At 39.4% G+C, this 25734-nt stretch overlaps 1 protein-coding gene across 8 annotated transcripts in view; it reads left to right on the forward strand.

The window, feature by feature from the left end:
* The window catches only part of SLC37A1 (solute carrier family 37 member 1), a 43119-nt gene that overhangs the window by 2864 nt on the left and 14521 nt on the right, over positions 1 to 25734 (forward strand). For 3 of the 8 annotated variants that reach the window (XM_040585157.1, XM_040585151.1, XM_040585158.1), the window contains 12 exons: positions 1434 to 1601; positions 3204 to 3285; positions 4095 to 4221; positions 6043 to 6121; positions 6968 to 7103; positions 8611 to 8687; positions 11633 to 11799; positions 12529 to 12566; positions 16236 to 16274; positions 18293 to 18376; positions 22022 to 22150; positions 25464 to 25554. In XM_040585157.1, the coding sequence (XP_040441091.1) occupies positions 1546 to 1601; positions 3204 to 3285; positions 4095 to 4221; positions 6043 to 6121; positions 6968 to 7103; positions 8611 to 8687; positions 11633 to 11799; positions 12529 to 12566; positions 16236 to 16274; positions 18293 to 18376; positions 22022 to 22150; positions 25464 to 25554 (1105 nt within the window). In that variant the 5' untranslated portion in view covers positions 1434 to 1545. Of the gene's footprint in view, positions 1 to 1300; positions 1602 to 3203; positions 3286 to 4094; positions 4222 to 6042; positions 6122 to 6967; positions 7104 to 8610; positions 8688 to 11632; positions 11800 to 12528; positions 12567 to 16235; positions 16275 to 18292; positions 18377 to 22021; positions 22151 to 25463; positions 25555 to 25734 lie in introns of all 8 variants that reach the window. The other 5 variants (XM_040585156.1, XM_040585153.1, XM_040585155.1 and 2 more) reach the window with 3 other exon arrangements.

Raw genomic sequence — 25734 nt, forward strand, 5'->3', positions numbered from 1 at the left:
AAAAGCCTGTGTGGGTAGTGAAACTTTCAAGTTCTGGCTTTTGACACAGCAGGTTCTGTTTGGTATTGTCATTCAGCTGGCTGAGGAGTAGTAGTTTTGATTTCTGTAGTAAGATGAGGCAATAAACATGAGGGAGGCTCACACCTTTGCCTACCCAGTGGCAGCCTCTAAAATTCCCAGGTTAAGACAAACCCTTGGTCTTGGCAGGTATGTTTTCTTCAGAAGTGATGATGCTTTAGCTCACCTCCTGCTGTTTACCAGGAGATCTAGTCCTGTATCCTGCCAGCTTCCGTCAGGAGCGTTGCAGCAGCTGGTGCTAGTGCTAAGCCCAGTAGTTGGGCTCTGGGGAGGGTAGGGGTTATGGTGCAGACAGTGGTGCGTTATTTGTCAGGCTGCTGGGGTGTCTCTAGTGTTAGCATGCAGGGAGGCTCAGTTTGCACGCATGAGTTGCAGTCACACCTCTTGCCTGGAGTGGCTTTTCTCATTTTACTCAACCATTGGCTCAGATTTGCTGCGAAGTAACAATGCAGCTAGTTCCTGTTGCAGTACCTGTAATAAAGGGTACCGTGTGTCTTTGTCTGTTAAGGGGCTTCCGCCCAAATTTGAACAAACAGGAGGGACTCTACAAGATTTTAAACCAAAGTGGATTGATGCTGCCACAGTCTCACTCTTCCCTGCATGTCATGTAGGTGCATGAGCCTGCCTTCTCCCTTGTGCTGGATGAGCAGGTGTAGGGAGCTCAAGTGGTGAAAAAGCTTTTTTTCTTTTCTAAGTTTTCTGATCATGTGGTGCTTTATGCAGTAGTGATACTGGGATGGGGAAGTTGGGCTGGAAAAGGGGGTGCTGGCCAAGTCTTGCTGGCAGTATTGTTCAGCAGCACCTACTCTCTAGCTGGAAGAGTCTCTGGGCTGAAAACACTACAGGAATTTTTTAACAAATTTCAACCTCATGAATGTTTCAGATGTGTTAAGATGTCTTTGTAAGCTGGGGGATTGCCTATTTGTAGTCTTTCAGGGACAAAAGCAGAGTGTTTTGATGTCAGTCAGCTGGCTTTGGATCATGTTCTAAGTGCATCTTTCCCTTGTGTCCCCACTCTTTATACTATGTTGACTTCTCAAAATAGAGTATATGTAATCAAATTGAGAAAAGGCTGTAATTTATATTGGCTTAAAATTCTTCATTACATTTTTGATGTCTAGAAGATTAGTTGTGGTAATTGTCTCTGAAATAGATAATTGCTGATTCAAATGTTATGATTAGAAAATATTACACTAACTCAATAAGAATATTTACTTGTCAGCTTCTCTTATTTGAAGATCAGCAGTTAACAAAGGCAGAGTGAAGAATTCGCCACGTCACAACTGAAGGTATAAAAAAAAAGAAAAGGTACAGGGAGATCTACTCAGCAGCGTATCTTCCACGTTTGTTAACAGCCTATCATCACACAGCTTTGGGAGGATCTTTGTTACACATTCTGGAGAACAGTTAATGTTGTCATAAGTACATAATTGTGTCGCCTAAAATTTGATACCAGCTGTAGAGTAGATGGCTCAGCTTCCTCCTGGCATTCGCTTCATCACTTCATTTTCACGAGATCAGTGGTAAGTCTTGAAGTATGGTGGTGATCTTTGTTTTGGACAATGTGAGTTTGTGCTCTGTTTTTACTTTTTCATTTTTTAATATATACAGCAAGTAAATGTAGCCAGTTGTATAATAAATAAATATTGCTGACACCTAAAAAGTGAGATACTTTGTTAGGGGAACACAGACCCTTGCAAGTCGGGTGTGCTAGAGAATAAAACCTTTTGTCCTTTTCTTTGTGAGATATATATTTGAAGGGATATATTTCAGATTTTAATTTACAAACTCTTTAGGTGGGAGGGGTGCTAGAGGTTAGCTTTCTTAACCAGAAGTATGTTTTCTCCCCCATAATTTGATGTGTAATACAGACTTGCAGCCTGACAGTTCTAGTTCTTGCTACTGTAGTATTTAAAAAACTAAATCCCAAAACAAACCCAAAACCTCTGCTTTAGGAAAACCAATTCAGGAAGTTGAATGAGATAGAATACTGAGTCAGTTGTGTGTGGATTATAAAATAACAAATGAAAGACCAAGCACTTCCCATTTGAGCAATTTTATCATATGGTTTCTCTAGTAGAGCAGCAAGGACAAAGTAATTTAAGTTTTATCACTGGTGAGGCATTTTCAGTTACCTAAGTGAATAAGTCAACTCACAGGATGTTTTTTTTTTAATGTCTCTGTGAATATACCAGAACTATAAAACAAGACCCTTGTTAGTAAAAGTTTATAAGGCAGAAAATTATTGGAAAAGGTTAATGAAAAATTAGAGACCATAGTAGGCTGTGTGATATCAGATCTTTATACGTATATATGTACTTCTATTTACAGATGTTTAATTTTAAGATCAGGCTAGAAGGAAGTGGTAGATACACTTTGCATATTGTTAAAAGCACAATCTGAAATGTGCTGTAGTGGAGAATGGACTAGATCAGATTGTTATCTTTGTTTAACGCTTGCAGTGACAGGGAGATTGAGATGCCCTTTTAATTCAGATGAACTGCAGAGAAAGATCCAAGGATCTCGGGGGAAAATTCCTTCCTAGTCCCAAAGCTGGTTAATTACGTTCATGTGCTTTAGCTGACAGTATGCACAGTCAGTGTCTGTCTCCCTGTCCATCTCTAGAAATGGCTGATTTCTGTTGCTACCAGCAAAAGTAAAGCAACATCCTAAAAGCAGTAAGGAAAGAAAAACCCCATAGTAGCCAAACTGGCAATTCACAGAGCCATCATTTATGTCCTAATTGTACCAGAAAACTGGATGAGACAGTGAAATGTGAAATCTGATTATCAGTACGCTTAATGTTGAACTGCCTTTAAAATAGCCCCCAAAGGAAGATTGTAAACAAGGCAGATCAGCTCTGTGGACACCAGAGTACTGCATGCTGTCCTGCCTATATCTGGGTGTTACCAAACTCCCTTCCAAAGACAGATCTGAGCAGATTTTGCAAAACAACATAACTGCTAGGGTAGTTCTACAGACTGTTAGAGAACATGAAAAAAAAATTGGGTTTCACTATTCCAAGATTACCAATGACTTCTGTAATGTTTTTATGTAACAGTGCTAAAATTAAATCTGAATAAAATAATTTTCAAATACTGTTGTTTGGTTTTTTTATATTGTAGGTATAGAGCCTTCATTTTCTCTCTCACTTTCTTCTTGTATGCCAGCTTCCATTTATCAAGGAAACCTATTAGTATAGTTAAGGTAAGCAAGGTTGCATCCTTGTTAAACATCCTTCTGTTCCTGTCAAACACGGAAGTAGTTGCAGTTTTTTGGTATTTCCTTTTGTGAAAGGCAGTGTTAAACTTTAACTTGGAATGGTTCAAAAGCTGAAAAACTGATAAAGCTAGTACATAGTGACGTTTACTTGATAAACTTCGGTGAGACCACACCTAGAATATTGCATATACCTCTAATCTTTGGGTTTAAGACTTGAAAAAGCTATGCCTACACATAATTCATGTGAATTTATCTAATTAATTAGAGATTTTAGGAGTTTACAGATTTACACTCATATGTTTGAGAAAAATTGCTTGTAACTGATAAAATTCTACTGGCGTTTGCAAGACTGTTCGAGTATTGTTGAGCATTATAGTCATAGTTGTCTGTACACTTGGGACTCTGTTTCCAGTGAAGCTGGTGGCAAAATATTATCTAATTCTAGATTTGTTAATCTTCAACCTATATAATTTGTCAAACAAAAATTAAATTCCTGAGGTCTGTATTGTATATTGATAAATAACAATGGGCAAAGTAGCTTGGCATTAGTGAAGACTTTTGAAATTCTGCGGCATTAGAAGCACCGGTTCACTATAGCATGTGGTTTTGACCCACATAATTACATTTTCGTGTAATGGTGGTTTCACCAAGCCATTAATAATGGATAAGAATTCTACTGATTTCAGTGAGTTTGACACAGGTTTATGTAAAGCAAGAATTGTTAAACTTGTTGCTGTATGGAGTTTAACAATCAGAAGTGAATTTTCCATTTTCAAATTTCCTTTCTGTATCAGGGAGAGCTACATAAGCATTGCGCTGCTTCACATGAAGTTGAACCCGATTCTTACAAAGAATATGCTGCGCAGATTCAGCCTGTCAAAAAGCCATCTAATGTATCTCAGTGTGGTTGGGAGCCATTTGGTAAGAGATTATATGCCTCTTGCTATTTCTTCCTCGTGTGTGGAGGGATTCAGGAGGTGAGGAGATATGTATGGGAGGTGTGTTTTGTTTTCTGTGTTCTCACTGATTTTTCCAAAGAAAGTTAAGTTGTGACTAACTGTATGATGTCTTTTCTACTTAGTCACTGACATTATTTTACCTGTTACAGCTATGAGATGGTTTTAAGAGATCAGTTTTCAGTCAGAAAATGGAATTTGTCTTTAGAATGTCTATTAAGGAAAAAACAGTGAAGAATTAAATAAGTCATTATAATTTTCTGCTGGTTTAATTCAAGGTTCAGCAACCATTTAAATGAAGTTACTTGGTGTTTATCTAAACTGGAACTTTTCAGAGTCCTTACCTACCAGAAAAAATACTTTTCTTGCTTTTGGGTGACTATTGCAGAATAGAGCTGACAACTTATTGAATAGCTTATGAACATGGCCTTTCACTTACATAGAAAAAATATTTTCCTACTTACAATTAAATATAAAAATAACTGTATTTGAATTTAATAGAGATTTTTGAATCATTCCTTGATGCTTTTGTCACTACCAAGAACATCAGCAAAGTAGAATAGTCCATTCTGTCAATGTGCCATTCCACTCTGGTCTATCTAGCCATCCATTCTAATTATTATTTAATTAGCAATTAAAAAAAAGTTCTACTCTGTTCAAAGGGCCTGAGCTCTGGGTTTTCTGTGGACAAAATTCTGTGTATTAACTGCATGCTGCAAGGTAATCAGTCTACTGAAATTTAGTCCAACAGGTTTCCAAATGTATCGGGATGCAGTTAAGCTTCGTTTCTGTTTCTCGTCCCTGGACCAAGGGGAAACAGTTTGCTTGTCTAAAACACTAGTTAGCTTTCTTAATGGAGATTTCTGAGCTCCAGTGTCCTCCTTTTTCCATGAATACGCTGCACAGGTTATTGCAAAGCTACCCCTTTGGAATGGCACTCTAGACTTGTTCTTTCAGCTCTGTTTTTCAGGCGACATAGCTGGCAAGCTGGGAGTAACACTGGAAGAAGGAACGCTTTCATAACTGTGACTTTATTCTCAAAGTCGATGGGAATTGTGGCTCCTTGCAAATACACAAACTGTCTTTCTTCATATGAGCTCAGGTCCCTTGAGACTAAACTTGGTGTTTCTATCTGGGTGGAGTCCCTGCTCCCTCCATCCTGACTGCAAGTCCTATTTAGCTGTGATTATGGTAATTTGCTGTACAGAGCAGAATCCTGTTTTTTCATTAAACAAGACTTCTATCTCTATGCCTTATGAGTAGTTAGTTGGAAAATGAAATTCAAAAGGCTTCAACCATTTAAAAAAGATATATTAAGTTGATTCCTTAAAAGCCTATATGATGATGGGGTTTTTTAGCCATTTCGACAGTTAGGACCTCACACTTTTGCAACACATCTTTCCACTTCTAATAAAAAGACCGTTAAAATTTGGGTCTTCTTTTCTCTAAGGACCTATAAGAAAAGGTTATTTTTAATTAATTATTAAATTTAACAACAAAAAGTTGCTAATAACTGATGTTCTCTTTCAAATGATAATTTAAATAAGGTAGACTTTCAAATGGGTCTACCAAGATTTTACTAATATGTTACAGGCAGAAGTCAGTTGTAGTGGTTGTTGTTTTGATTAAATAAAATATTTTGCAAAATGCATGCTTGTGTCTAAAAGTGCCTATTGAAAATTAAATGTCAGTGCACATTCACTAACATTTTTCTTGTCATATGCAAAAATGGTTGGGAAGTTATTGGTACCTTTAACTGATAATTTGTTTTGAAAATTATTCTTAGATAAGAACAACTACAAACAGTTACTGGGAGCACTGGATTACTCATTTTTGTGTGCATATGCAGTTGGAATGTATTTAAGGTAAACTGCGCTCTTGGAAACCTGCTTTGTCTTTTCCTGTTAATTTGTGGAGCTGCACTGCTTCTAAGATAATGTCCTTTCCTACTGCAGTTTCTGGTGAAGAGAGTAAGAACTTGGTTGTTGAGGAAAAAACATCATCGTCCTGAGTCCCCAGTGGTACCATTCCTGTTGGTGTATAGAAAGCTTCTTAGCTGCTCTCATCCTGACTGCTTTGTGCAAGAATGCTTTCTGACTTGCAGTCTAGTCAGTCTTTTCTTCACATGGAATGTGAAGGAATATATTCTGCAAGTTGGATGATAAAGTTTGAGGACAGATATATTCCAGAAGTAGACTAAAGTGATTGTCCTGGCTTTCCCTATAGTCAAAGGACAGAAGCAGACACCTCCTAAAAAAAATAATACCAAACCAATCTTAAAATGTGCAATATTAGCTGCTCTTTGGAGATGCTTCTTTTTACTGACTAAAACCAGAACCTTCGTAACTAGAATCATTAGCAAGGGACACAAGTCTCACTTTAAATGGCTGGAGACTTGTCCCACCTTATGGATCATTTAGAAAATGACTCTGTAAGTAAATGACTTCCAATGCACTCTGGGTGAGTATCTCCCTGGAAGATAGTTGTGCAGATGTTGGTATTTGGCAATTAGTGAACATGAAATGTTTGCTGGTTTTTTTCTGTTGAGTGCTAAAAATTGCTCATTTGCTGCTGTGAAGAACAACAGCATTTACCAGTGTAAGTTTCTCCTCAACCAGAAGTAAACACAAAATATTCTTTATTTGTGAAGGCTGGGGTATGATGTAATTTTTAATTACTGCTTTTCTTTTTATTTTCTTCCATGTTCCAAGTGGAATAATAGGAGAACGGCTACCTATCCGGTACTATCTGACAGTTGGGATGCTTGCTAGCGGACTCTTCACTGCGATGTTTGGATTGGGTTATTTCTATAATATACATAATCTGTGGTTTTACATAATGGCCCAGGTATGCATGATGTTATTTAGATACTCTTGAATTTCTGTGGTGCTGTTTAGTGTTTTATTGGAGTTTTTCAGTTGTGAACAGTGATTAGTGGTTGGATGGGAGGCTGTAAATGCTGGCATACATTGTTGTTGATGACAGGCAGAAATGATAGAGTGGATAGCCCCAGGCTTATTTTTGAAAAATGTTCTTTCTAGTGGAAGAAATCTTTGAAAGCAAATTAAAGTGTTTCAGTCTGTGTCAAGTCAGTGATCAAATCCTTGCAAGCTTAAATGTGGGCAAGTTTTAAAACAAATTATTTACTTTTGTCAGTCTGCCAAGACCTGAGTGATGCATCCTGGCTTTCTCTGCAGGAAAATTACATTTATACTGCTAACGAACAGTCTCCCACGTTGGTGTGGCTGAGAACAGGCAGCTTCTGTAACAAGATTCATTGTGTGGGATTTTTCAGAGCACTTGTAGATCTAATCAGGTGTCACAAGAATATTTACTGTTGACCTAAAATGGAATTTAGGTCAGAACCAAGATATTGTTAGCACTTCTGAGTCATTTTGGACAGGTCTGCACCTTGCACTGCTCCTTTGTGTTACTGCAGTAGCGCTTTCACTGCTGGCACATTTGATTGGCATTGTGCAACATGGCATGCAGTGATACTAACTTGGGTACTGCAAGCATTTATAACCATTTCACCACATCATCCATTTAACTATGTCACTGCTGCAGTGCTCTTGGCTTCTTACCTGTTTCTAAGACAGGAGCTGGCTCCTGTAGGGATAAGCTATCTATCTCTACCAATGCTGCACTGCGTTGTGTGGTCAGTGGGTCCTGTAGTACCAAGGGTGGTCTCACGCCACAAGCCTGATTGGTTTTTGCTGGGTAGAGCGAGGTTGTTTCATTTTATGTTCAAATGCTCATTGTACATGTGAATTATTTTATTGTGATCTTTGTGTTAATATGTAGTTCTAGCTAGGGAGTGTTTTAGGAGTTGAGATGAGTTAGCATTATGGTCTGTGCAACATGAAGGGTGAAATAGTTCTTACTTCAGCCTGAATACAATAAGTTTCTCCTCTCAGTTTATTTACAGGTGTCTGTTAAGCATTTTAAAGTTAATGTTCAAACTTACCCAGTCTCCTAATTTTTTTTCTGCTTTGTTTGATTGCAAACATGCTTTGCTGTATGTTCCAATATGCTTCTGTTTAAGTGTAGGCGGTTAATTTCTCTGTTCAGTTCAGTGCCATGTGATTTTGGTAAGCATGTGATTGAATTACAATCTTTTGTGGTTTAAGTCATAAAATAATTAGAGAGATGTAGGCAGAGGGAAGAATCTCCACAAAACATCATCAATTGTTTATTCTTGCAAAATAACGCTTTCAAAACCCCCTGCTCAATTTCTAGATTCAAAGCATTTGTGTAGGCTTCCTCTTCCCTATGCAGCACTTGGCAGGAATTGTGTAGGAACCTGATTTATTATAGGGTATGGTTATTTATTATTATTTTTATATACTTTCAGATAGCTAATGGGTTGGTGCAAACTACTGGCTGGCCGAGTGTCGTTACATGTATTGGCAACTGGTTTGGAAAAGGAAGGTAAATAATATGCAATCCAAAGTTTTGGAAGTACAAATCAATACATTCTGGGCTGTAATATGATATAGTCAATGTAAATATCTTTTTTTTTTTTCCTTCAGTATTTTTTGGGGGATGAAACAAGCAGTTAGGTAGATCTTTGAGAGGAGTTCCATTTGTTACACTGATTAGTAGTTTATACATCGGTTTGAAATATTCTCCCTCATGTCAAAACAGTGTTCTGTGGTAGCACTTTAGTGTGATGCTTAATTTTTCAGATGAAATATTTCAGAATTGAATTAAGAATAATTCTTGCAAATGCTAACAATCTAAACCCATTTTTAATAAAGGCTGTTGTTATGCCATTTTAATATGGAATTTCCTTTGTTTTCATTTGTGTTTCAAAGCAGTTGTCTGGGTGTAACTCTAAAAGTATCTTTTTGTCTATTGTCTTTTTTCTAACACACAAAAAAAAAATTTAAAATTTGAAAATGTAATTAAAAAAGAAAATACATCTGCCAACTGATTTAATCTTTCTCTTTGTCACTTTAAATCATCTCTTTTTTTTTTTTTTTCCCTTAATACTGCATAGAGATCACTCATAACATTTATTTTGTCATACCATACAGGATTTTTCCATGAATTTTGCAAGAGTTGCATGCTAAATCCATTTGCTTTAATAATGGTTGGTGCATGTAGCATATAGTAATGCTACTGTAGTGCCATCCATTCTAGATACATAACATTGAATGAACATTATTGTCAATCAGTTCAAAAGAAGGACATATAAAAATTATGTATATGCTTTCTGTATAAAATCACAGGATAGCTAAGAAGTAATAGGCTCAAACTAGTTTTCCATAGTTGCTGCCACCTTTTAGGTGAATGTTGCAAAATGGAACATTCAGCAACATTTCTGGCTGCTTATGGTGTATTTTACACTGTGTAAAAAGCTGACTGGACAGCTGAGCCCAAGCAGTGGTGGTGAATGGAGTTTTGTCCAACTGGTGACTGGTCACACATGGTGTTCCCCTGGGCTCAGTACTGGGGGCTGGTCCTGTTTATTATCTTTATTGACAATCTGGATGAGGGGATCGAGTGCACCCTCAGTAAATTTGCAAACACCACCAAGTTGAGGGGGAGTGTTGATCTGCTTGAGTGTATGAAGGCCCTGCAGAGGGATCTGGCCAGGCTAGACCAGTGGGCCAAGGCCAATTGTATGAGTTTCAACAGGGAGAAGTGCTGGGTCCTGCACTTGGGTCACAACAACCCCATGCAGCGCTACAGGCTTGGGGAAGAGTGGCTGGAAAGCTGCCCAAGTGGAAAAGGACCTGGGGATGTTGGTTGACGACCTGCTGAACGTAAGGCATCAGTGTGCTCAGGTGGCCAAAAAGGCCAACAGCATCCTGGCTTGTGTCTAAAAGTGTGGCCAGCAGGACAAGGGAAGTGATCGTCCCCCTGTACACAGCACTGGTGAGGCTGCACCTTGAATAATGTGTGCAGTTTTGGGCCCCTCACTGCAAGAGGGGCATTGAGGTGCTGGAACAGGTGCGGAGAAGGGCAGTGAAGCTGCTGAAGGGTCTGGAGCACAAGCCTTGTGAGGATAATCTGAGGGAAACGGGGGTAGTTGAGCCTGGAGAGGAGAAGACTCAGGGGAGGACATTACTGGTCTCTACAACTATCTGAAAGGATGTTGTAGCAAGGTGGGTGTCAGTCTCCTCTCCCAAGTAACAAGCAACAGAATAAGAGGAGATGGCTTCAAGTTACACCAGGGGAGGTTTAGATTGGGTATTAAAAAAATTTCTTCACTGAAAGGGCTGTCAAGCATTGGAATGGGCTGCTCAGGGAGGTGGTGGAATCGCCATCCCTGGAGGTGGTTAAAGAACGCATAGATGTGTCACTCAGGGACATGGTTTAGTGGTGGACTTGGCAGTCCAGGGTTAATTGTTGGACTTGATAATCTAAAGGTCTTTTCCAAACTAAATGATTCTATGGTTCTATGCAGAGAATGATAACAGTCATACAATACTGAACAAAATTGGCAAGTGTGTGCAAAACAGATACGTTTATTCAGATTTTGCTTTGTGCAAAAGCAACAGCCTTTAGTTTTTAGGAGGCTGCATAGTGGACCGGTGGACAGGACTCTGGTTTGAATGTGAGTGATCCAGTTCTTGGAGGTTTTTTGCTACAAATTCTGTGAAACATGAGCAGACCCTTTAGATCTTGTCTTCAGCCAAAGGAAGATTTGATTTAGTTCAAATTAGGGTGCTTCAGGTAAACCCCTGCTGAGGGCAAAGCAGTTTTCCTATGACTTACAAGGAAAAAACCCAAACCTGCTAATTGTCATGACTTCAGTAGGACTTTTGTGGTTTACAGTGGCTCAGCTGGAGCTATTCTGCAGCAGCTCTAATCTGGGATTTCCAGGAAGACAGCAGTTTGATGTAGCTTTCAGCAAAGCTTGTGCAGGTGTTACCTTCTACTAGTGCCTAGCAAATCCAGAATGTAATCAGAAAATACTGGATTTGCTCTACCTGTCCTGTACAGATTGTTTTCTTCTGCATGATAAGTCTTACATACCCTGAAAGCGTTAGCTTATGGGTGCAGCATGTCTGCAGGAGGACTTGCACTCCCAGAAGTGTCAGACTTGGCATACACATACTACTCAATATCTGCATACTTCTTTTTATCGAAGAAACTCTTACCTGGAAATAGGCAAGCCCTAGTGGTACCATTAAATGCAGGATGAGTTCTGTCACACACAGAGAAGTATTTAGAACATTTCTATTAATATTTAGGTGCCTTGAAATTGCCAGATGAAAGACTAGCATAAAAAGTGGTCATTTAAAGAACAGTAAATATTTCATGAACATCACAGGTGAACAGTCATTTTTGATACAGTTTTCTTAAGATAGTAATGCTTATAGTTGGAGTAGTAAGAAATGTTTGTGTGTTTGTTTTAAATGCAGGAGAGGTTTGATCATGGGAATCTGGAATTCACACACTTCAGTGGGAAATATCTTGGGATCCTTAATTGCTGCTTATTGGGTGTCTACATGCTGGGGTCTGTCCTTCGTGATGCCTGGTGTTATCATTGCTGTGATGGGGATTGTTTGTTTCCTGTTTCTTATTGAACGTAAGTGCTTTAATGAGATAGTTCATTACGGGTGAGGAACACCAGCTGTTTAAGCAAAATGACCCAGTGTGAAGTATATTCCTCAAGCTGTGCCAATAGTTAAAGAACTTCTTCCTAGAACACTAGATAGAGAAGAACCTGTGTATGTCTAAAGAGTTTATACACTCAGACTCTGGCATACCTGGGAGAGTAAAACTACAGAATTCAGCCCACTGCACTGTTGTTAGTTCCCTGTCTTTGTAAATTGTTCAAGTCTATCTTAGCCCACCTGGCTGCAGTGCATATGTCTGTGCTACTGTTCAACCCACGCTATTCATATTCAGTGCTATGAAATACAGAAGTCAGCTGATAGAGCAAGTTTTGTACTTTAAATTAGAAATAAAACAGGAATGCCCCATCTTGTCCCTGTGTAGGCTCAGAAATATTAGTATAAATGCTTATTTTACTGTACCTGTCCCATCTCAGGAAGTAAAAAGTTCTGCAGATGTGACTAGAATGCTGTAGTGGGCTGGACTGCCAGAATAGCACTTAATGTGGTCATGGGATGGGAAGGGTACCATGGAGCACCCTTTTGTTTTTCTCTGAAGCTACAGTTACACATTTCTAACAGGACTACTTCTGTGTTAGTTGTTCTGTTGGTTTATTGTTGGTAAATTACACTACTGGTGTTTTAAATTATGTTCATTATGCTTGTTTTCACTATTAACTATGTGTGGTATTGTATTTCAGATCCTAAAGATATAAGTTGCTCCTGCACACCATCCAGCGTAAGTGAATGCTTTTTCTATTTTGGTTTTTGCCTCCTAATACACATTTATTATGATAGTTCTGGAATTCAGATAATCTGTGTGGCCCTTTCATGTCAGGCTGTTGTAACTGACCCTGTACTTGAGGGAAAGATTGGTCTTCTGTGCTTCACTGGTGGACTAGTAGCTTACTTTCTATCAAAGCAATGTGAATCAAGAGGTGAATGAGTTTGTTTTAACTAAAGTTTTGGAATAGTTGCTCTTACTACAGCAAATCAAGTAAAAACTGTTCATCTTTTTTTTGAGTTTTCTTGCTTTCCTTCAGTCTTCCTGGGGATCTTCAGAGCATTTTGACTTATCTCCTGCCTGTTACCTTCCTTGCTTAGGTATGGTATAATGAGATAGCTGCAAACCATGCCCTGTGAATGGTGTCACTGTTTGAGAACCCTGTATTAGGCACTGCAGAAAGAGCAAACAGCCTTTTTGGTGATGTAGTGTCAACGAACCATTCATCTATGGGCTTGGGGATGGAAGGTGGGATGTTTCTTTTGATAGAGGGAAGGACAATAGGAGCACATGGCTAGGGAAGAGAGGAAGCATGGGACGGATATAAACCTGAGGTGAAGAGATTGTAACAAACAGTCAGTCTGTGATCGTGAGTTTAATCATGATATAATACGGCCTTTATTTAACCAAAACTGACATTAAAGAGCTGCGAAAAGGAGAGAGAAATAATCTGTGCTTAGAGGTATGGGTCACATGATGAATCAACGCTTCAGTTTTTGTGGCATCGTAGAATAATTTAACTTGAAAGGGGCGGGACCTCTGGACATTGTATGGTCCTACACTCTGTAGTAGGTCTAATTTTGACAGAGAATCAAATTGCTTAGGGTTTGCCTGTCAAATTTTCAAGTCTTCAGGGATGGAGGTGCTGATTATATATAGATGATTTTTTTTTATTAAACAGTGAGTTTTTAGAATGCATGGATCACATTTTACTGGCATCAAGGCAGTGGATCTTGCTATTTTGTCAAGTGAACTTCACTTTAGCTGTAAACATGCTATCACACACAAACTGTGGGACACACTGCCTGGATCACAAGGGAAAATCTGACTCGACTCGAGTTTGAAAATCCATCAGCAGAGATTGACTGCTTAAGGCATTGTTGAAACAGGGTTGAAGTGTTTGTGTGTGCAAATGTCTAAGCTTTCTTTGAGCTGCTGAACTTTGCATATATACTTCCTTGTGCCATTGTGGCAGCAAAACTCATAAATTTTAAAATTGTTTCTATAAGGAAAGTTTTGTGTTATTTGTATAGAGTTGTTCAAACACTACTTTAAAAGTAGGTTAGAAGTCTTTAAGCTCAGGTATCAAGATGTTTGCCCAGCACTTCTGAAACAAAAATTCATAAGACATTTTATGTACTCAGAATTAAGTAAAGTAAAAGCCATGTCAGTGGTAAAAAGATATGCCTTAGAAAGCTTTAGCTACTATGTGAGAAAATGATTCCATTTTTGCCTCATGTAGCTATGACCCAAAAGGAGGAAGGCAATCCAAACAGAAGGAGAGAAAAAGAAAAAGCAAGGAAAGGGAAAAAAATAAAGAACATTAGGAAGACTAGATGTGGATGTGTATAACTTCTTGTAACAGAATGTCATTTGTAGCCCAGTTTTGTTTAGGAGTGTGTTTGCAGGTTCCTCTCTGTTTCGTGTTCTGTAAGACTCTGGTACCTGTTTGTCTCTAACCAAAACCTGGATCAGCTTGTTGCTCTTGGCTCTTTCTCCTTTGGTTCCCATGGACCTGTGGGCAATCAGGTTCACCACATTTTCAACTAGTTCTGTGGAAGAGTAGTAGGATTTGGTTGGTCTTTAAGGTTTCCTGTATGTGAGGGCAAATCAGAGCTATTGCAGAAAGTGTCAGAGGGAAGGTCCCAAGGGAATCCCACATATATTTTCCAGTGCTAGGGGGTTATACCTGGAGATGTCTGCACATGTAGGTGTACATGAACTATAAATTTTAGTTGCAAGTCTCGCAGGTAGATTGTATGGGGATGATTGCTGTTTTTCTACCACCCACCCAATAGTTTCAGATAGATGGCTTCTTAAAATTTTAAATGCTCTCTTTTTCTTGAATAGTAACTGAAGACAGCTTTTCTGGTCTGATTTATCTCTTCTTTACCAGTTAATGGATTTTTTTCTCCTCATATGAAGTACTCCTGATGAAGCTACTGAATGTTTTTAATGGTCTGTGGAATTCCTGTTCTAGTCTGTTATTGTGAGATAAGGTGTGCTTACAATGTGCTCTGTATTTTTCACTTAATTCTCTTTCATTTCTTAAAGGAAACTTCTGTCAAGTATGAGAATATTTTGACTCTTAAAGACTCCTAACAGGAGGTATTTTTTTCCCATAGATTTTACTTAGTTTAGAAATGCTCCCGTGAACATTTCAGCTGCTGTTTATAATACCTAGAGCATAATGTTTACAGAACTTGCTGTTAAGCTTTATGGAAGTAAAATGTTTGTTATTTGTTTCAAACACTTACTGGAAAGCATAACTAAAGAGTTCTGCACAGTACGTTGCTCATATCTTACAAGGAGCCAGTATGGAAAAATTAGACATTCAATATCTACTTGCCATGATACTGTTAACAAAAATTTGGTATTTTCGGAGCTGTATTCCCCTTCCATTCAACACCCTTTCCCCCAGTCCAGAAAAAGGCTAGTGTTTGACCTAATCTTCTCTAGGGTACGAACAAGATCACTGCTCCAGGTGTAGTCTCGTTGTGTAGGGATGCATTTGACCTTCTCTTGCTCTGGAAATCTTGCTCTCCATGGCAAAAGGCATCACTTCTTAGTTCCCTATTCCATATATCCACATCTGCTTGTGGAAGGGAGAAGGTTTGTCTTGCAGGAGGTTTATAGACGGGCTTCCCACCCTCCTCAGATCAAGATTTGCCATTGTCTTGGGAAGCCGTATGCCATTTGGGTTGCTCAAATACCTCTCTTCAGACCTGTGTGGTCTGCAAAGTACAATGGATTCTAAATCCTTAGTGAATAAGTCTCACAGCCGCTGTTCACTGCGGGGAGGGTGGTTTTAGAAGTTAAGGAAATTAATAAGGTAAAAATAGAAGTTCAAGGAGATCTTCTACAAATGCAGATGTGGTACTGACAATGTTTGACTTTAAAGTAAAATGATTGCAAATCGAGGAAAGGTTTATAGACCTTTCATAACACAATAGACAATCATAACACAAGTAGACTGTGTTATTACTAGGAACAAAAAATTTCAGCCATGTTGTACAAGGGGTAGAATTTGCCGGCAGGCATAAAATACTAGTTGTCCTTTTTTGCTCAGTCATTTCAATGACAACCTGAACAACCTGTGTGTTTTTTCAAATAATTAGAAATGTTTTTTCTAAGACACTAAAAAACCATACACACTTGATTTGCTCATAAGGCTGTAGTAGGTCACTTTGGGCAGGTGTCTTGGTGCAGGCAGCTCTGCTAGCTGGTGCCAAAAGCCAAACCTCATCGTGGAAAAATGAGGCCAGTTAAATTTAAGCACGACTAAAATAAATGCTGAACGTGAGGGAAGGACTTAGGGTAGATTTATATTAAGATTTATAGATCAGATTAATCTCTGTGTGCTATCACTATCTTGGATGAATGCAGTCTACTGTTTATTTGCAGCATGATCGTGAGCCCAGTATTTCTACAGAGTTTGTAGTGGTGAGTAATCTGATTTAAATGAGTTGTCCAGAAGCCCAGACGGAGGGAAAGATGCAGAGCCTTGAATGTGCAGGTTTTATTCTTTATTCACCAACTTCTTGGGCTGTGCTTCATTTTCTTGTTTTCACCTTGGCTCTGATTTATGAATCTGAAATTTGTTTCAAAACAAATATTTGAGTACAGTAAAGTACTTGTAAATGCTAGCATTGGAGGCTTAATCTGTGACTTTCCAAAAGGCTATACCCATGACAAACACAAGTGAGAAGTCAGTGTGCTTTATTAAGCAACAGTGCACTTTCATGATGAAAGTTAAAAGGTGTTTGTGAAATGTGATGATTTAGAACTGGTTTTATTGCTTCTCATCTTTTCTCCCTGTACCTTTTTTTGCTATAGCTAAACACGTTAGTTGCAGCATGTTCACACAGACCTGTCTTTATGTTCTAGGAACTTTCTGTAACCTGACTTTGCATTTCCAGGAAACTTGGTTCTGTTAAACTCCTGTGGCAAAGTGCTTGTGCACTTAAAAGATACCAGGCTGCAGTTTTTATCTTCAGAAAAGGAGAAAGAAGTCTAAGTATTAAATGTGCAGCCTCTCAGTCTAGTCCTTTTCCCCAGACATTTCCTCCTTACCACAGCAGATCTTATTTTTGACACTGAAATGGAAAAGTCTTTCATTTTTTTCTCTGCTGAGCTGCTGAATAGAGATATAGATAATTTGTCTCTGCATAATGGATTTTCTTCCCCATAGGTTATCGTAAAACACTTTTTTGACAAGACCCTAATTTTCTGTAAGATAAAATTTAAAAATCTGTTTTATTAGACCCTGGGGCTTTCAGTGTTTTTTGTTTATTTTGGGGAATGCATGCCCAAGACTGCTTGTGCCTCAGCTCTGCACTGAGCAGCAGAAATACTTTAGTTTATCCTCAGAAGTTTTTTGCCTTCTTTAGAAGGATTTGGTTGATATATGGCAGTTTGTCTAAAGAATACTGCAATACATACCCTTATATTTTCTTTGGGGAAGAATTACCTAGAGATTAATTTTGAATTAAAATGTTCAGTGAGGGTGAACATTCTTTTTTTATTTGTGGTGGTGGGTTGGCAGCGGGGGAGGTGGGGCGGCAGCGGTTTATTTGGGGCAGGGTTTGGGGGTTTTAGTTTTATTTTGTTTTCTTAATGTGGTGTCCGGAGTACAATTAGACACTTAAACATCTCATCCCTGAGGAGTGCACTGTGCCTCTTGTGGTATTAACAATAGTTTGTCGGTACCTAGCTGCAAGCCTGCTTCAGAGCTGTATGTTTAATTTGATGGACAAACCTTAATATCCCTGGTAAATCTTTTTAGACAAAGATCTCACAATGATGTTTTCCAATGAATGCCATTTTGGATACACTAATGCACTCATAAGTACGTGTAAAAAGCAGGTCTGTCTGGGGCCTGAAGATACAGCTTGTCAGCTCTCTTTTTGTACTGGGCATGCTGGAGATGCTCGGACTCTTCATTAACCCTCCTGCTCACAAGAGCATAGTCTATTTCTGGGTTAGAAGAATATAGTGAGAATAAGCTAAAGGGAAAAACTTTTATCTTAAAGAGACGGGGAAATGAAGAATCAAAGTTTTCCTGAAACAAATAAACATCTGTAGTTGCTATTAGGATTATCTGCTTATGAAAAAAATTGTTTGCAATGTCAGTGAAAGTTCAGTAAAGGAAAAAACAGCTAAAGATTTTAAGAATGGCATGACTGCTCTGAATTCAGTGTGCTGCTTCTATATAAAACCAGTGTGAAGTTAGCCTCCAAATAAATTTGTGACTGCATGTTATGTATGTTGCCATAGGTCTGCATAAGAACTTTAGAAACCCAAAATACAGTCATTAAATTAAAGATGCTCCATTTGGGGTTATGTTATGTTTATGTTACAATACACAAAGACTTCTATTGCAGAGAAATGACCGACACTAACGTAATCCTTTAAAAAACAAGCAACAGAAGTATGGGGGTTTTTTGTTTTGTGTTTTTCAGAGTTCTAAAACCTTTCTGAATGGTGCATCTCGATTCAGAGTCCAGATGACAACTTTAAATGCTAAGGAAACCAGCAAACCTCAGGTAAAATGTAACGTATTGTTGTAAAATAGTATAGAAAACTTCCTAAAGCTCACATGGAATAATTATAGTAGATTTGTTATTGGTAAAGATTGCTCTTCCTTTTATGATGCTGAAATCTACTTCCATCTTCATGCACAAATGAAAAATTCAAATGAGGGAGCTAAGCAGTATCTGACATAAATACTGCAAACTGAGGTGAGTAGGAGAGCATGCTTACTTAGTTGGTCTTATCTTGTGATATTCATACAATTCCAGCAAAAGTAATGCACTGCGCAATATTTAAAAATAGCCCATTTGAAGTCTTTAAACTACTCATATTGTGTTTGTCCTGACCTTGCAGTCTCCCTTCTCTTGCTTTTTAATGTAATAGGTGTATCTACTTACAAGAGTATACATGGAGATGGAGAGTTCTAAATATGAGCAGTTGTTTACAAAAATCTTGCTTAAAACTTGTAACTGTAAGTGCTGGTAATTCTCACTGGAAACTGGATTCTGGATTTGTTCATTTGTGAACAGAAAGACATTTTATCTTGTGATGGACATTAACTGAAAATATCCATTTGAAATTTTTTATTTGTATTCAGTATACTTGTCACGTCATATCCTGAGATGATAACGTCTTCTTTTTAACTTCTTTCAGACTTTTACAGGAAAATAGAAACTTCCTGTTCTTTTCATCCTTTGCCTATAAAATAATAATCAGCATTCACAGGGTATAATAATCAATGTTGTTGAAGAGATTTTGACATTTTTGATAATATAATATAGATATTTTGATTGAAATATTGATAATTTGTTAAGAAAACTTTTAACTCTTTCTTTCGATCAGTCCAGCCTAAACCCCCTCAGAACCGAGTTTATTAATGTTCATTTTGAGCTGCCCAAGAACATTCTCCGGCCCAGAAACCTTTTGGCAATATTGTTTCACAACCGGCTGGAAGATAAGGAGAGAAGATACAAGAATTATCAGCAGTTCTCTTTAGACAAGTCCTGAGGACAGCTAAAAATATAGTCAGCAAATTAGTAGCCAAAATTTCTCTCCTGGCTCTGCTAGTACCTCTACTGTCAGCCTGTGCAAAGAGTCTGCATAGCAAGTGGGCAAGGAAAACGGACCCCCTCCCACACTGGCTGGTGGTCCCTTGTGAGCAGGGAAGAGGCACAACACGGACAACAAAGCATGAGGGAACTTGCTGGTGATGCTGTCAGTGTTCTCCCCCTGCCTCCACCCTGCCAGCTGGCTTATATGTTTGTAATATGGAGTCCTAAAAAGGGTTAAAAAGAAATTAATAAAAAATTAAAAATCCTTGCCTGTCACTATCTGAGGGCCCCTGATTTTCTGACAGTGACAGAAGATAATCTTTTTCCTGTCAAAGTGGGGTTGAGTATCTTTCCTTTTTACAGTGGTTGTGTTACAGTTGTGCTGAGCTGGTTATTGCAGTCAGCTTTTGTGCCTGTATAAACAGCAGATGTTTTGCATTTATGAGCTGGTCTCCAACCACACTGGAATGGCAGCTTTTACTGATTTTTTTTTCCGTGACCTCTTCAATGACTGTGAAAAGAAAGCAAATATTCAGGATATGCAGTGATTGAAAGCAGAAAGTGGTTTTTGCTGTGTGACCTGAATACCTCTGTGTGTTCATTACTGCTTATGTAAGGTTGGCCTCTTAAAAATTACACAAAATTGAGGGATAATGAATCCCTCCCCAGAGATCAAGAGTGTGCCATATGCCTAATCAGAGTGTGACAAGCTGGCAAGGCTGAACAATATTATTTCTGCCAAGCACAAACTGCTGTTTTTATTTATCATTCAGCTATGTGCAGCATAAAAATCCCATATTGTTGAGAAAAGTTTCCAGTATGAGTTGCTAAATAAGTTATTTGGACTTTGGTCTCTTCCACTTCAATGTTTAACCCACTCTTCTTAAATAGGCCTAGAGCTAACTGTCTTAGAAATGAGCAGCATTACCTCAGACAATCCTGGTTAATTTTGCTGTGCAAATTGTGCAGGAGATACTCATTTAAGATGCACTGTTTAAGCCCTTCTTTTCCACCCCCACCCCCCTTTTTTTCTTAAAGTGTTAATAGCTGATGGTTTAAATTGTTACTGTTAGAATCATTGAAATCTGGAAGTTGCCCCAGTAATTCAGAAGATGAGTACTTATGATGGAGTGACTCATGTGCCATAACATAGGTTTATGGTGCCATGTCAGACGTTCCTAGATGTTTTTCCTGTCTTCTAGTTAATGTTTCATCAGGGTGCAGGGTCTCCTGTAAATCCTGCATCCTATCTACCAATCCTGTACAAATATTTTGAATGCTGCATGGTACCTTCTAAAATTATGCTAAATGTCTGGGCTCAGGTGCCCACATTATTCCCTAGTGTCTTCTCCTAAATGAAAGTTTTTAAGAACAGAATTTATTTAGAATCACTGAGTATAAAATAGCAGAAATTAATTTGTCCAGCACTTGATTATTTTTTTTCTTTCTTCCTCTGTCAGCTTACCAAATATTAATCAGAAAGTTTCCATCTTTGTAATAACTACTGGAAACAGAGTGGCCTGGTATAATATCCTTACTGACCTACAGACAAATATGTATTTGAGGCTTAATTCTTCACTAAGGCTTTATTCAAATGAATGCAAATTGGGAGAAAGACAACAGTATGTAAAATAGATCTATAGCTAGTAAAAGTATGCAGCTAAATAAGCTTCTCAGTGAGCAGGTGAAAGTGAGGATAGATACATCCCATACTTTTTCCGAGTTGGAAAAGAAGTTCTGAGGACTGTTTATACTTGAAATATTTTTTTCTGTGTACAGCTGTAAGATATAAATTTCCTGTTCTACTTTGAGAGTTCACTTCATTGTGGTTGATGGATAAAAATAGCAAGATATCCTCACAGCTAGACTTTGGTGGCATGTTTTTGTTAAGCAATAACTTGTTGCACAAGTATTCTTAGCAGCCAGTGGAATTATTAGAGTAAATTCCTTCCTAGTGCTAAAAAAGAACTCAGAATTCACAATTTAGGTAGTATGGGTAAACTCCAGGCTTTTATAATTTGTGGATTGCAATGCTCAAATGCAACACATGAAAAAATAAGTGATTTCTTAACATAAAGCACTCAGTATCCATAATTCACTTGGAAAGATGGCCTGTATTTAAATCAGTGGATAAAGTGATGTTACAGTGTCTGAAAAAGGGACTTAATATTTGTGCAGAAAGAAGGTAATACACGCTTTTATACATAAATGTGTTGCAGTACTCAGTAGACTGTCAGTTTTAATTAGACTGCATTTATGTGGTGGGGTATGGGGAGACTGGAAATTGTTTTATTGCATTGAATTGTACTCTAATACGTGGTTTTTGCAACTTGAAATTGTTCTGCAATAGAACAGAAACTGATTCCATAACAGAGTTTATGCACTCAGGCGTAAGCAACCAGGCATGCTTCACCTGATATTCTGTATATGCTCTCTACTCTATATACTCTGTATATCCAAATCAAGAGATTTTTAAAGGCTTTAACTTTCTGTGATAAAATGGATACAGCGTCTAAAAAATATTTTGGAATTATTTGATTCCTTGATATGTGTTTTGATGCATTATTCCTTTCTTTTTTTGTATGGTCTTGCTGGGGGAAATTTCAGGATCCAGAGATGCAGCATTTACTTGACAGTGAAAATTGCAGCGTGTCACTGAACTCCAGCACTGTGGTCACTGGGGAAGGTAGACATGGGACATCAGCCATCAGCTTCCTTGGGGCCTTGCGAATACCAGTGAGTACACGTGCTATTCTTGCCTGTTCCTTTAAGAATTGAATTTTGCCTTAGAATTCATATTTCCCATGAAGTTCTAGATGTGGGAACAGTGACTTTTCATTTGTGGATGCTGAAATTGTAAGGGGCCAGCTGTATCAGCCGAACGCTCACAAGTCCGTGAGGCCTGACGGGATGGGATTCACCCCAGAGCGCTGAAGGAGCCCGCAGACGTTATGGCACGACCCCTCTCTATCATCTGCCAAAGGTCTGGGGAGTCTGGGGAGGTCCGGGCTGACTGGGAGCTCGGCGACGGTATTCCAATGTACAGAAAGGGCAGGGGGGAAGACCCAGGGAACTGCTAGTCCAACCCCAGTTCCTGGAAAAATTATGGAGATTATACTCAGTACTGTTGAAAGACGTTTAAAGAATAATGCCATCATCAGGCACAGTCAGCATGGGGGCAGCATGGGATCACCAAGGGAAAGAAAATCCCATTGAACTGATTTGATATCCTTCTGTGATAAGGTCACCCAGGTGGTGGGTGTAGTTTTTCTGGATTTTAGTAAGGCTTTTGACACTGTTCCTCACAGCATCCTTCTGGACAAGTTGTCCAGCTGTGGGATGAGCGGGTTCACGGTGCGCTGGGTGAAGAACTGGCTGAAGAGCAGAGCTCACAGGGTTGTAGTGAATGGGGCTACACCTGGCTGATGGATGGTCACCAGCGCTGTTCCTCAGGGCTCAGTTCTACAGCTGGTCCTGACCAATACATTCATCAGGGATCTGGCTGCAGGAGTTGAATGCACCGTCAGCATCTTTGCTGACGATACCGAGCTGGGAGGTGCCATTGACTCTCTTGAGGGACGAGAGGCCTTGCAGAAGGATCTAGACAGATGGGAGCGCTGGGCTGTGGTTAATGGGATGAAATTTAACAAGGCCAAATGCTGGATTCTGCACCTAAGACAGTAACGCTGGGCACAAATACAAGGTGGGAGGGGGGGCTGGGGGCAGCCCCGCGGGGAGGGATCTGGGGGTGCTGGTCAGCAGCAGGCGCAGGGTGAGCCAGCAGCGTGCCCCGGCACCAGGAGGGCAAACGGCACCCCGGGGTGCCCTGAACACGGCATAACCAGCCGGTCAGGGAGGCGATTATCCCTGCGTTCAGTGCTGCAGCGGCCTGACCTGGAGCACTGCGGGCAGTTCTGGGCCCCACCGTTATGAAGGATGTGAAGGTCCTTGAATTCATCCAGAGGAGAGCAACAAAACTGGTGGAAGGGCTGGGAGGGATGTCCCGTGAGGGGTGGCTGAAGACTGTGGCCATGTCTAGTTTGGAGAAGAGGAGGCTGAGGGGCAACCTCATTGCTCTCTACAGCTTCCTGAGGAGGGGAAGTGGAGAGGGAGGTGATGAGCTCTTCTCCTGGGGATCCAGTGATAGCCAGTATGGGAATGGTTCAAAGCTGCACCAGGGAAGGTTTAGACTGGACATTAGGAAGCGTTTCATATGAAGACAGGCTGAGGGAGTTGAGGTTGTTCAGCCTGGAGAAGAGAAGGCTCTGGGGAGACCTTATAGCACCTTGCAGTGCCTAAAGGGGCCTACAAGAAAGCTGGAGAGGGACTTTCTACGAGGGCATGTAGTGATAGGACAAGGGGTAATGGTTTTAAACTGAAAAAGGGTAGCTTTATATTAGATATTAGGAAGAAATTCTTTACTGTGAGAATGGTGAGAGATGAACAGGTTGCCCAGAAAAGTTGTGGATGCTCCATCCCTGGAAGTGTTCAAGGCCGAATTGGATGGGGCTTTGAGCAACCTGGTCTAGTGGAAGGTGTCCCTGCCTGTGGCAGGCAGGTTGGGACTAGATGATTTATAAGATCCCGTCCAACCCAAACCATTCTATGATTTCTTTTCCAAGAGGGTGATCAAACACTGGAACAGGCTTGCTAGAGAAGTGGTCGGTGCCCCAAGCTGATCAGTGTTTAAGAGGTGTTTGGACAATGCTCTTGACAACATGTTTTAACTTTTGGTCAGGCAGTTGGACTAGATGATTGTTGTGAGTCCATTCCAACTGAAATAGTCTATTCTGAAGTCTATTATAAATGTTTACTATTCTTAGTTAATGACACATGAGTATTAAGGATGGAATAGCAGACTGAGTCTATAAGCATTTCTCTGCATCAGAACTTCCTTCCATGGCTTCCCTTTTTACACTCCTCAACACTGTTTTTAAAAGCTTGAGTTTTAAAATATCTTGTATGGTTTATATTGAGAAGTTTCAGAGAACCCAAACATTTGGACTGCTGGTAAAAGGAAAGGAAGTTTCCTTTATTAAGGAACTATCATTCTTGATTGTCCTCTTGGCTTGAAGCCTAGCAGCCTCAATGGGATGCGCAGGTAGAATTATAAGCAAATCAATTTGGACCAGGTATAAAGGTAGGGGAGGAAATCCCCAGCACTCAGTCACTGTGTTCCTGCATCATCTCATCTTGTCCAGTCTGGTCCTGTGTCTCAACTGTTTTTACGGTGGCAAAGTGGAAGTAATGGGTAGAAAAATTGCTGCTGATGCCACCTGGAATCTCTGTAACTCTCTGGTATTTTTCCTGCCTCTTGTTGGGAAGAGTCACAACTGTATGTGAAGTAGAGCCAGCTGTGTATGTGTGTGGTCCACGCAGATAACTGCAGTACTCTATACCAGGGACCTAAGAAAGCCAATTTCAAACAAAAAGATACCAGTTGGTGAGGGGAATGAAGGTAGGTTAATTTGGCAGTTTAGTTGCAGCTCCGTGCAGTAAGTATACTTTCCATGTACCCAACAGGAAAGAGGGTGGAACAAATTAGTATTTTAGATAGGCATATGCCCTGTCTGTAGTGTGCTTTTACCACCTACTCATTTGAACTGTCGTACTGGTTTGCTGGCTTTTTGTAAAGAGTTAAACGATAAGGGAGAAACCTTAGACCTATCTGAAGGAAGGATATAAAGAACACAAAAATATGCTGATTTCTCTGCAATGCATTCTGAACCTGCTACAATGCTATATAAAAAGTCTTTACATGAGGAAAATAAGTAATGCAGGTGTCCCAAACAGTATCAAATCCTTCCTGTTCATTTTAGTGTTCTCTCTGCAGTCAGTTCAGTACAATTAAGAGAAGAGATAACACATAAGTGAAATAGCAGTCTGCTCTGATTTTAAGCTTTGTGCTCTTAGGGGAAGAATCCTTCTTGGGAATTCTTAAGAGAAAAAGAGAAGCCTAAATGCTTCTTAGAAACCATTTTCAGAATGGTCTTTGAAAGCAAGTAGCAGCCTTTGTCAAGATACTAACTTATTTTCACGATTCTTGCAGGGAGTCATAGAGTTCTCCCTTTGTCTTCTGTTTGCAAAGCTGGTGAGCTATACTTTCCTCTTCTGGCTTCCCCTCTATATCACAAATGTAGGTAAGTATCACAGTAAAGGGATACAGAGTTATGACTGCAAAATGTCTGGAAATACGAGCTTGAAATAAATAAGAAAATGAACATTACAGTTTCTGAAGTAGGCTGTCTTTACTACAGTAGCAGGAGAGTTATAAGTCACCAACTAACATATTTCTCAGTTCTATGAACTCAGTATTATGA

The sequence above is a fragment of the Falco naumanni genome, chromosome 2 (genome assembly GCF_017639655.2).
Source record: "Falco naumanni isolate bFalNau1 chromosome 2, bFalNau1.pat, whole genome shotgun sequence".
Classification (NCBI taxonomy): domain Eukaryota; kingdom Metazoa; phylum Chordata; class Aves; order Falconiformes; family Falconidae; genus Falco; species Falco naumanni.